The sequence below is a fragment of the Seriola lalandi genome, unplaced genomic scaffold (assembly GCF_002814215.2).
Source record: "Seriola lalandi dorsalis isolate HSWRI2012SDOR001 ecotype SW California unplaced genomic scaffold, Sedor1 jcf7180002054952, whole genome shotgun sequence".
NCBI lineage: Eukaryota > Metazoa > Chordata > Actinopteri > Carangiformes > Carangidae > Seriola > Seriola lalandi.
The window spans coordinates 424,924-437,669 of record NW_019525503.1 but is presented as its reverse complement, the minus strand read 5'-3'; the positions used below and the strand labels follow the sequence as shown (position 1 = coordinate 437,669).

At 43.1% G+C, this 12,746-nt stretch overlaps 1 protein-coding gene across 1 annotated transcript in view; it reads right to left on the bottom strand.

The window, feature by feature from the left end:
• The window catches only part of atrnl1a (attractin-like 1a), a 216,481-nt gene that overhangs the window by 107,445 nt on the left and 96,290 nt on the right, over positions 1-12,746 (bottom strand). The window contains exon 22 of the mRNA XM_023394687.2: positions 6,816-6,868. Within this exon, the coding sequence (XP_023250455.1) occupies positions 6,816-6,868 (53 nt within the window). The remainder of the gene's footprint in view (positions 1-6,815; positions 6,869-12,746) is intronic.

Below are 12,746 nucleotides of genomic sequence, written 5' to 3'. Positions count from 1 at the left end.
GAGAGAGAGAGAGAGAGATGTTTAGTTATCACCTTCCTTTCAACTGTACAATCCCAGGGCGTTACCAAGACGAAAGCAAATTATGTTTGACAAACACTCTTGTTTTGTTCATCCTTCATGGCGAGTTAGCCCGAGTAGCAGATATCATCAGATCAAAGACAATATTTTTCCTTAACATCTCTCTCTTCCTCCCTCCCAGGCAGACGTGCGCCGCCGCTGCTCAGTTGTTTATCCCATAAGGGTCGTCAGTACAACTTCACAGTATTTGGGCTTTTTTTTTATACTTTGTGAAGGGGATGGGGACTCGTGTGTGTGAGTGTGTGCGTGTGTGTGTGTGTGGGTGTGTGTGTGTGTGTGTGTGTGAGTGTGCGTGTGTGTCTGTGTGTGAGTGTGCCTGTGTGTGAGTGTGCGTGTGTGGATGTATAGTATGCTTGTATTTACCTCTCAAAGTATCCAGTATATGCACATTTGTGAATGTGCACTCATGTTAGAGTGTGTGTGTGTGTGTGTGTGTGTGTGTGTTCACAGGTGGGTGTGTGTGTGTGTGTGTGTGTGTTCACAAGTGGGTGTATGTGTGTGTGTGTGTGTGTTCGTGTGTGTTCACAGGTGTGTGTGTGTGTGTGTGTGTGTGTGTGCTCAGTTAAACAAACAAACAAAGAGCGCAGCACAAAAAAAATTTCTGAAACAAACAAAACAAACAAAAAAACAAAGAACTAATTCGTCCCTCTGTGCGTTTCCAATACGTCTGATTTCAGGGCTGTTGGGAACAAGAGCATCAGCAAAGGTTTTGAAAGTTCACGTCAGCTAATTACAAATCCCACCTGAGAAATATGACAGCAGTTTCACAGGCGGTCTCAATTACACGCGTACGGGCGCGAATTCTCACGCCGGATGGATCATATCAAGGTATCACTAAAGGTATTAACGATCCCCAGAAGAACTGAAATAGAAATAGTCCACACCAATTTCTCAGGTTCACAGATGGGTGATCTTATTACCATAATATGTAAGCTGATTCAGCCAATATGAAACAATACACTGTGATGGGGAATGAGAAGACGGAAGAGAAAAAGCCGTCATCCGGAACATAATCTGATATTCCGTCAGTCTGCTCCGAATAGAAAAACCCGAAAACAAGCGTGAACTCGCCTACAATGTCAGTTTGTCAGAATCTCTCATTGAGCTTTCATTTAATGCTTGTTAACAACTCATTATTTCCCATTAGCAACACCCCGCCTGAAGGAGCGCGGCACGGCGTCGCAGCACCGCCTCGGCGAGGAAAAACAGGTTAGAAGCCGGGGGAGTAAACACGAGGACTCGCTATCAGACGTGACTGGAGGTCAAGGTAACCTGGAGGTAAATAACCTCCATTTATTAGAAAATCAACATTCCTTAACAGTGACGATGATCTGAGGGATGGCCGGTCATAACGGCCGCAATCACCAGCGTCTTTACCAATTCTAATGCCACAAACTGCCGATCAATACATCTTGAAAGCTGGCGGGGGGAAGGTGGTTACAGCAGTACAGCGCGTCAGGTACAAGGCCGCTGGGAGAATATTATAATCCCACTCAGATCTCCATCAGATCCAACGGTTAAATAGATCGTTGTGGGACGAATGAAAACATAAAGATATTATTATTATTATTATTAAGAAACAATTATATACCACCTGAACATTATATCATGACATCGCACACGTATCTGTTAATATTCATCTTCAGAAATGTATTGGATCAACAACAAGTCACAGATCAAAGATATGAGGAAACAATCCCTCAGAAATTACACTTTTTAACTTCCCTTTAAACTTTTATATTAAGTTAAGTTTCAGTTTAAGTTTAAATTAAGTACAAGGTTTAATTACAATACTGTTGTATTGGACTTTACCTTTAAGTCAGTGTGAATGTAATATGAAGCTTGGAAATGGGACACAGTCAGTTTGTGCATTTCTTCTGCTCCACGCATCAAACTCTTACTGAAAGTTACTCAAACTGATTTAAAATCTGTCAGAAAATTTCATCGTCTGTCAAGGGGGAAACTATTGGATTGCAAAATAAATAAAAAAAAAGAAAGACTTTTAGGCCTGTTAGGGCCAATTAATCCACGTTAGATAGGCGTCCAGACAGACTGCCTGTCAGCAAATACTGAGGCTTCCTGGACTGAAGCCAGATCGTGGTCTAATGAACGGCCTTAGGCCAGGAAAGATGTTGACTGCTGATCGCTGCCATGAAACCACTGTAAGGTCTGGATTAACTACTGCATTCACGAACTTACATCAAACTCATCTTTCATATCATTTTACATTTCACTACAACAAGAGATCGACTCATACCGAGTAGAAACTGCACGTAAAGAAATCAGCCCTGTTCGATTCTCTGGCTCCTCTGCTTTTGGATGCGACATCATTAGTCAGTGTTTTCTTTTATTTTCTGGATTTCGTGCTGTCCGTCACTAATTGTCCTTTAATTGGGATTGTGATGCTGTCAGTAAATATTGGAGCCACTTTCCTTCGGCCTGACTAAGCTTTCCCAGCAGGCCTGAGGGCGGCGGTCAGCGCCGACTGTGGCCTGACTGGTGTTAGCCGGTAATTCGACTGACTGCTGGTCTGTCTGGTAGAAGAAGTGGTGGGACACTTGGTGGCCATCCCTAATTAGCCGTCCCTCGTAGCTGACTGTGATGGGATGTGACAGCGGTGTATTAAAGCGCTGTCCCGGTGATGCCCGCTCATAAACGCGAGGCCTGACTGGGGGCAAACTCATTAAACGGCGAAGTTGCTTTTTTCATCAATTGACTGGTGGTTCAATATGACAGTGTTAACTCAACCAAAGCATCACTCTCCTCTTTCTCTCTGGAGCCGCGCTGTCGATAGCTGCACGCTCACATTCATCAGTCTGATGAAAACATTTCATCAGAGCGGGTTTCTGACTGCTGCTTTCGCACGCTTGGCACTATAATGAAGAACAAGTTCCTGCATGTGACGCGACTTCGCTCTCTATTTCTGTTCAGCTGTCAGGTGTTAAAGCTTGAACCGTAAAGCCGACATTTTTCTTTTCATCCTGCAGAGTGGAAACCAAGAACGTGACTCCACATCCTGAAACATCAGAAGCTCGTGGCGACCTGCTGCGGGTTGTGTTCAATGATTCTGCACCTTTGTACAAATGGGAAAGAGGAAAAAGAGGCAGAGAGAGAGAGAGAGAGAGAGAGAGAGAGGGGTAGACTACTAAGCATGTTTGATTCCGAGCAGATGCCATGGGGGGGGGGTGGACTTATGATATTCAGCTGTTCGACCTTGAGCAGTTGTTTGGTTTAGATAATGGCTTTCTGTTCACCTTTGAGGAGTTTGTGGCAAGTGCTTAACCTCTGCTCCTGGACGCTCGGTGCCCTGTGAGTGTTCGGTGTCAGGGTTGCTGCTCTCTGAAGCAGACAGGCAGTCAGACGCTGCTACATGGATGGAATAAATCCGTCCTGCTGCAGTCTGGAGAGGCAGCAGTGAAATATAGTATATGTTCAAACTTCAGGGGCCACCTCCTAGAAGCTGAGGCTAAACCCTCCCCTCCTCCCCCCCGACTTCCACAGAGCAGTCGTCATCACAAGCTGCCGTCCCTGGACACAGAGACAAGTAGCTACATCCTTCACACTATGCAAGACTATGAGAGTGTACCCATAACAGGACTACGGGTGTGTGTGTGTGTGTGTGTGTGTGTGTGTGTGTGTGTGTGTGTGTGTGTGGGCTAACCCCTGGAAACCTCCTGCATCTAAAGCAGTTGTTGGATTCACTGGTCTGTGGCCCTTCAAAGCAAAGCAACGCTTGAATCCCCTTGAAACATGTTGCAGTTCAACCATAAAACTATCCCGTAACTTCACACTGTATGAGCAGAAAATTAGAGAAGAAACAGAAAACCCTGCAGGGTGACCGCAGACACAAGAGCGGCTCGTAACGCAGACGGTCTTCCTCCTTTACAGGAAGCGTCCTCTCGATTAAACCCCGGGCGGCTGAACACGCACCTTCTCCCTGAGTACGACGGTCCACGGACGAGCCTGAGTGATTGGCATGTAACTGATCAACATCATCTCCGTCCTCCGAAAGGACGGGTGATGAGGCGGCCGTGTGGTTCTGTTTCTGTCTTGCACTTTGTAAAAGAACTGCACGATGGTGGACTATCCGCGGGAGCTCATACTGACAACAGTCCTGTTGATCTCTCCTCTGTCAGCTGCCTGATAACTGTCCACCGTCTCTTCACATCAAAATGAATCCGCAGGTGGTGCAGATTTTCCAGCAAGGACACTGCTGCCTCTCATATATCCCGCACGTCATTTTATGTGATGGAGATAAACCTTCCCCTCCCCCTCCCCCAATGACATTTAAGGCTAATATTGACCTCAACTGTGATTGCGGCTGCTTTCCTCAGAGCACAGGGAAATGGATGGCTTTTAAATCAGTCATTTATACACGCATGGGTTTAGAGCAACTGCAGAGTACTTGTCACTTGTGTGTGTGTGTGTGTGTGTGTGTGTGTGTGTGTGTGTGTGAGGGAGGGGTGTTGTGTGCATTCATGTGTTATACGTCTGAGTGTGCTTGCTCTTGTTCAAACAAAGCTAACCCCGTTTTACAGACAGCAGAAAAGATAACGTCACATTAATGACGGAACATAATGTAGTCAAATATGTCTGGGAAAAAAAAACACACACTCACACACACACACACACACACACACACACACACACAGCCTCAGCTGTAGCCATAGTTACATGGCGGAGCTGAGAACCCACAGACTTTTAAGAGTCATTAACAGCGTGTCTCTATATCTGACTGTATGCATGTGCGTTATCTGAGGCCAGCTTCACAGCGCTGGGCGAGGGGCACTGCGTTGGTGCCATCTAGTGCCTTCAAAACCTCAGTCCTGAAGCCAGCACACAGGGTGAACTACACCGTCCGTGAACAGGAAGTAACGTGTGCTTACGGACTGTTTTACTGACTGCTGCTCCTCTCTCACTGAGTTAAACTTCTGAGTCTGTGTCTCAGAGGGTTTACAATAAGAAACGATAAGATAAACGCTGTGCAGCAGGAATAAAGCTGAAACCAGCCCCCGGTCACCTTCTTGAACGGGAGTTATTCCTGTGATCAAAGACATATTTGAGGTGACCGGTGCAATCTGTGGCGTGACTCCTCTGATTGCTGCATCCTCTCCAGCCCCCCTCATTGACACAATGATAGCCCGACTCAAGCTGGAGGGCTATTGACATTGACAGGACTTGAACCTTATTCTAGTGTGTCATGATATTAAAACCGACGATGGCGGATCATTGTCTGAATGGGCGTGTGTGTTTGTGTACGTGTGTGTGTGTGTGTGTGTGTGTGTGTGTGTGTGAGAACACAGTGAGTGAACATGTGCTTGTGCGCCACAAAACATCTGTTTTGACTACAGCTCTCCCTCTTTCCATCTGCCCTTTAAAAGGAAAACCAGCAATTTGTTGCAAATGAGCTAAGTCGGCGTGATCCCTGCCAGCATCTGGAAACAGGAAATCACAGTCCTGGACACTTTCTCTCTCTTTATCCATCTTCTCTTTCAAAAAGGAGGAAAATCTTTGTAACCAGCAGGGAAATTGGTATTTTATATATATATTTTTTTAACATCTCATCTCTTGACATGTTGACACGGGTTTCACCCACGTGCATGTGTGTCAGAAACATCTGTCTCACCATCTTAGACCTGAATGGTAATGATTATCCTGTCCTGAACACAATAACAACAACGAGCGGTCCTCCCGTGGTCATGCTCCGCGCCGCCGCTCAGAGAAGGAGCAGGAGGGCAGCGGTGGCACGACACTGTTGTTAATGCACCAAAACCTCTTAGGAGGGAGGTCGCAGTGGGTCAACTTTAAATAAAAGAAAAAGAAATGTGGTTTAAACTCATGGGAGTAAGATTAGCATCCAGTCACTTGTGCACCTTGGATGTTTTAACGCTTTGATATTTCCACAGTATTAATACAGAACCTAGACCTGATCTATAATCAAACAACACATGGACAGAGACCTTTAGACTGGGGGAGCTTTAAACCGTGAACACAATCGTTCCCTACTCTTAAAGAATTAGTTTATCCACCTAAATTTAACCAAAACTTAACTCAGATCAGAAAAATGTTTATAGTCATTTCACAAAACGGTCACACGGGTTGTTTTCGACAGCCTCTGACGTTCGGCTGGATGAACCCTTGATGTATTTAAATGTGCCGTGACAAATTTAAAAAAATAAAGAAGCTGTATACAAAATACAAATATTAGTGTGTGTCACGTATTTGTTTGTACAGTATCACTCAGTTGTGTCCATCTGTGTGCCGAGTGCTTCCGAGCACGGTCCAAACAGTCACCGTTTCCCAACAATAGACTAAGATTACTCTGATTTGGTGCCTTAGCCTCCTTGAAGCTCCCGCGTCACACTGTAAGCTGTTTTTAAACATAACCTTGGCTCTGGTGTAAATGTTTGCAACACACTTACTGTAGTGTACAATGCAACAGCAGAGAAGTGGATTATGCTGCAGCCATGTTTTGAAAAGTTTGAAAAGGAGGTTTTTTTTTCGCTTGTTTGCATGATTGTTTGTTAAAATTAGAATCCAATGTAATCCACGATAACTCAAATTACCCACAAGCCTCTGTTCTCTGTAAGAGTGGAAACTACATTTCTGTTACAGGAACTTCTTACATGTGTTTGTTCAACAGTCCCATATAGTATAAAGGTGTGTGTGTGTGTGTGTGTGCGGTGCCAGAGAGGTGAGGGAGACTCAGCTGTAGCGGCGGCAGGAAGGGTACTTACAATAACATGTTCCTCGGAGAGGGTTACCAAGGTAACGGTTCTCTGAGTCACATCTGGAACGACACAGGGAAGAAGACAGAGAGAGAAAGAGGAATAAAGGAGAAAGAATAGCAGCATTAGCATTCAACACGGACGGAGATTTTACAAAGACACATTTTTGTAATGTGTGTGTATGTGTGTGTGTGTGTGTGTGTGTCAGGTGGGCCCTTGCTGCAGGTATTGTCTTCCCCCAGCTCTTTGAGAGGTGATTTCCCATGACAGTCCTGTCTAGCTGTAGCTGCTCTGTTTTTCCCAGGGGCCCGCCCACACACACACACACACACACACACACACACACACACACACACACACACACACACACACACACACACTGAACTATAGTATGAGAGAACAGCTTACAGGTGCTGGGTTATCCGAGATGTGCCATGCTAACCTCCTGAAGTGTTGTAAAATCTAATTTATTTTTATTATTATATAACACTTTTTTAAAACACACTGTTATAACAAGTACACCTGCCCACATCCATCCATCCATCCATCCATCCATCCATCCATTAACCCACACATCAAATCAATTAAACCGCACGACCAAAATAAACAAAAGGCAGAGTATTTATAAAAAGGCAAACCTGTACAAAATGAGTTTTCAGCAGCATTTTAAAAGAGATGCAGCAGATCTGATGGAAATGGGAAGGTAGTTTATGGAGTTGAGGAGTTGCAACCTCAAACAGGGTCACATCTGGATTTATAATGGAGACAAGAACAGCCAGCTGTAGCATTTCGGACCAACTGAAAATGGGCTGGAGAGAAGTTTTTGTCTGATACTATAGGTTTGATTTACGCAATAATTCTCAACTTAAAAGAAACAAGACTGAACGAGCTCAGTGATGTTAGGTTCAAAGTTCAAATATCGGTCAGAGAGAACACAGAGAGTCCGACCTCCTCAGAAAAACGATCAGGTCGCATCATAACTGAAATGGAGGAAAAACTTTGAGACAGAAGTTAAGAGGTTGAGGTCGTTAAGGTTTAACTGAGAAATAAAGCTACGTGTCATTAGCTTAGCAATGCTAAGAGATGCCACTGAAGGAGTTTAGCATATAAAATGAAAACAGAACAGGTCCAAGGATCGACCTTTAGGGGGGGGTGGGGTATGACTTGAGGAACGTGTTGAAGAATTTTAGTAGGGATAATATCTATCTATCTATATCCAAGAGTTTGTGCATGGAGCGATTGATAACGCGATTAAAGTGATAAACTTTGAAGGTTGAAATGTAACCTAAGATTACTGATCTTGTCAACAAAGAACTTTAGGAACTTGATCGGAGGAAGTGGCCGGAAAATCAAGAATGACTAACAAAAAAAACGAGGGGTTATGCTTATTATTGATGATTATTTCCTGCTCTTGCATCTTTGATGAGTTGATTAACAGCTCCTCCGTTTGAAGGTAGCGAACACGATCATTTATCCGTCGCCGCTCAGCCTTTCTATATTCTCCTCTATGGCGTCGGATGGAATCATTTATCTGAGGGCGACGGGTTGACAACTGGGGCCAGTCTGGACTTAATTGGAGCCAGAGGTGCACAGTTAGTGGAGTCATTAATATTGGAAAACTTAGGAGCTGTATTGAACAAATCAGAGAAGAGAGTTGAAAACCCCCGGCCGCAGAGTCTCCATTAAAGATGCAAGAACGTATGATTTGTTTCCGAGGTGTAAAATTTGACTCTGCAACCGCGTCAAAAATTATACGTTTAGAAACGGTCAGAAATCAAATCAGTCGTGTGGAAGGAATTCAGAGTCAGGCCGAGCATGAAGGCCCGGAAACATGTTGCGGTACATTAGAGGGATCATCCATGTGAAAGTGAAAATCACCTACAATAATGATCTTGTCAAATTCGAGCGCAACAGACGAAAGCAGATTTGAGAATTCATTCATAAAGGGTCGACAGATAACTACACAACGAGCTCGGCAGCTTAAGATCCAGAAGTAAGTAAATGGGACACATTTTTACGGTGGCTCTTATAAACCATCTGAGAACATCACAATCAATTGGATCAATTGGATGCAAAGGTCTTAAAAGGAAAAGTCTTTTTTTGAATATCATGATGTTCTTCTCTAATGTTGATCCATTTGCTCCAAAACTATCAACAAAAGCAGCAGATCCATCCTTGTTGTGGAGGAGAGACACCAGGTTCAATACTACAGAGGTTGAATACTAAATAAGAGATTTTTAGTGCAGTAATGCAACTATTAAGGTTTTGCTTTGTATTCCTCTTTCATTCAGATGTTAATTTCCCTCTTTGGATTGACATTAATCAGTGAGCGGTTAGCGGGAGAACAAAATAAGAAACATACTTGACATACTTTGACAGTGGCGAGACCAAAAACCCCCCTTGACATTTCAGTTTAAACACGACTCGCATTACCGACGCACTTTTCAAGGAAGAATAATAATATATGAAAAAAAACAATGTGAAAATACATAAATATCAGGGCGCTGCCAGTCATCTATTGTCAAAGAATCTACTCAGCTTTTCCATTTGCATTTCATTTTGACATTTCAGCTCAGTTATTCACAGTGACCAGATAGAGGTCGACTACCTTTTAAAAAAAAGGCACACGTTTGCTGATGGACGGTAATTGGCTGCGGTTGGAAGTCGTGACCTTTAGGTGAAGGGGAAAGCCTCTGATGACCAGTAAGCTCCACCACAACACAATTAGGTAGAAAAAGAAGCAGAAATCTAATGAATTTTTGAGGTCCAGGAACTTAACGGCACCTTAGGATAATGTAAACTTTAACACAGCAAATGTAATTTTAAAGAAAAACATTAGTGCTACAGGAGTTTTTTTCCCCAGTTATCATAGAGGAATGATGTGTATGCTTTTGAGGCCATTAAAGTGTCAAGATGGATGACGAGTACCTGAGGTAGTTCACAGGCCACAGATAAGAAAATTAGCGCCTGGCAGTGGAGAACAAAAGCCGGACTCTCAGTGTCAGCGGAACGGGAGAGAGATGTTAGCGATGTGACGAGACGACCGAAAACATAATTGTCATTATAATTAATGTGTCTTTTGCAGGGAACATTTTTTCATCGCCGTGATGGGAGTCTGATTTTTTTTTTTTTTCTTGTGTGTGTGAAAATGTGAGTCCGTCTGCAAGATTTTCACCTGGAACGGCTGCAAAAAGGGGAAAAACAGAAAGACATTATTGACATTGCAAAGGCTTGACGAAATTCTGTATCGCTGAAAAAAGCAAAACTCGCTGGTTATCAAACCCATGTGCAGGTCTTTGACAGGCTTTACTAAATATGGACAATAAATCATCCAAAGCACCTCAGAGAGGAGGGGGGGGAGGGGGGGGGGTCACAGAAGGACAGAGAGAAGTAGAGAAAAGGTGGAGAAAACAAAGAGAGCATAATAAAAAAGAAAGAACACACAGGAAAAGAATGACAGAGGAAGAAAAAAGAGGAACAAGTGAACGAGAAGAGGTGAGGTTTACAGCTGGAGTGTTTTGTGAATTCTCTTGTAGCGCCGCAGCTCGCGAGCCGCGCCGGATACTGAATATTTCATTCTTCCATAACCCCCCCCCCCCTCTCGGCCAAGGACGAGGTCCTTAAACCACAGCAGCCTCACACAGACTCTCCATCCCGAAAACCGGGAGTTTACAACAACATTAAAAAAAAGCAAACAGCGAGGCCACTTTTCCTCTAACGGCAGCACGTAAACACGTTTGAATTCTGGACCAAACTGCTGAAGAAAATTACTGTTTGGCCAATTTCCAAGGAAGCTAACATGTGCTTACATTTCACTCCAGTCCGGCACCGCTCTGCAGTTCTTCTGTTAGGGCTTCGATAAGGAAACACTTACTGGATATGACCGGCAGATAAAGACACATACTTTAAAGCTGAAATCAGAAACTTACTCGGCTACAGTTCAGCTCAGTTATATCACTTACTGCATTTAGAAACGGAGAAAGAGCGAATGCACTACAGTAAAGAGAAGTGCAGGTTTACAACACAATACAAACTGTAATGTTTACCTTTATTTTTATGTTCTGTAGGTTTAGATGTTACAGTTAAAGGGTAATGATGGGGGGATTCTTTATTTTATTGTCAACAGATCTCATTAGAAAATCAAAATCAACAATGAACTTATCCGAATAACAAGTACTGTGTGTGTGTGTGTGTGTGTGTGTGTGCGTGTGTTCGAACCCTGCTGTACTGTACCTTACTCCTCTGTTGTCCAAAAACTATTTAAAACACATCACAGAAATCCATTTATTATTATTTTAATTAATATTAATTTTATTTTCATCTATTAAATTTTATTTTTTAGGGTAAAAGGTAAAATGTCAGGCGACGTTTTGTTCTGTAAAATAATGTAAAAAATTAAATAAAAAGTTTCATAATAAAAAAAAAACGTGGCTTCGATGCGATGAATCTATAAATACCATAAATAGTCACTAGAGCGGGAAACTTGATTAAGACTTGTTTGGCTGCTTCCAATAATCGACTCTGTTGCGTATTGTGTCGAGCTGCTGCGTCACTGAATCAGAAAAGCGCATGTTAAGAAGAACGACACACAAAGTCAAGGTCAAATCTAGAAAAGTTAAATGTGAGAGCGAGAGAAAGAAAGAAAGAAGGATTTCCTACAGAGGTGGAGGAGTGAAGCTTAAGACAGGATGAAAGAGGCTTATTAAACCAACAGTTTGGGATCCGGAGAAGAGAGCGGCATCCTCTCATGAGGACTGTCACTTTAAAAGCTTTGGAGTTGCTCCCAGCCGACCGCCACAAAGGAGCACACGGAGGACTAAGCTTGTTTCAGCACACCACGATTTATTGTGATAAATGTAATGTTATAAATTGCCCAGGGCCCCGTTTTGGAGCCAATAAGATCTAAAAATACTTCTGCCATGTATTTTAAATCACTGAAAAATTTTTATTTAAGCTGCAGTTGCATTTCTAAATATTAAAAAATGGCCTCTCCCTCCCCCAGAGGAGGATGGACATCAGGACATCAGCTGGTTTTGTTTAAGAACATCAGCAGGGTGGACAGTTTTCTTTTGATTGATCAGATTTAATTAGTCCAGTTTCATATCAGATAAATGTTCGTTCGGTATCGTTGTGTATGAGCTAGCTGCCGCTGCCGTGGAGAGACGCCTCTAAAAGGTGCAGATCAGTATGAAATTCAACAAAACACTTCAACACAGCTGGCAAATAATAAGATCCAACATAGTGATGGTGTCTCTGCTGCAAGTCAAGTATCTATGGAGGAAGTTTCCAATAAGCTAGTACTGCACTTTTTATTCCATCTATATTAAATCATTATATATATATATATCAGTGTATCATTAAATCATAAACACATTTGCCAAATTAAAAACAAAACATAGTAAAAACAAAGTTAGCCATGTAGCTAGTTAGCCCAAGGCTAACAGAGGCTAATTATATGTTTTAACATTTACATATGTGTTAAATTCAACATGAAGAGTCACAGAGAAGAGGGATAAGCAGTCTTGAATGAGAATAAATTGGAGGGGGGGTGGGGTGCTATTTTCTCTCTTGGGGGGGGGGGGGCCTAAAGTCCTGGATGCAGAGCTCCAACAAAAAGGGGATGGACACTTAAGCTGCTTACAACAGCCTACTGGGGAAAGGATAAGGGCCACACAGGACTGGACCACCTCGTCACTTAAAAACACACTCTGACTCAGCTACACTCTGAGAGACACACACACACACACACACACACACACACACACACACACACACACACACACACACACACACACACACACACACACACACACACACACACACACACACACACAAACAAACAAACAAGTACTCTGTAGTTGCTCTAAACCCATGCAAACATAGACAAATTGGAGATTAAAGGTCACAATGATATTGGTCCTGCTTGTATGTGTCTGTGTG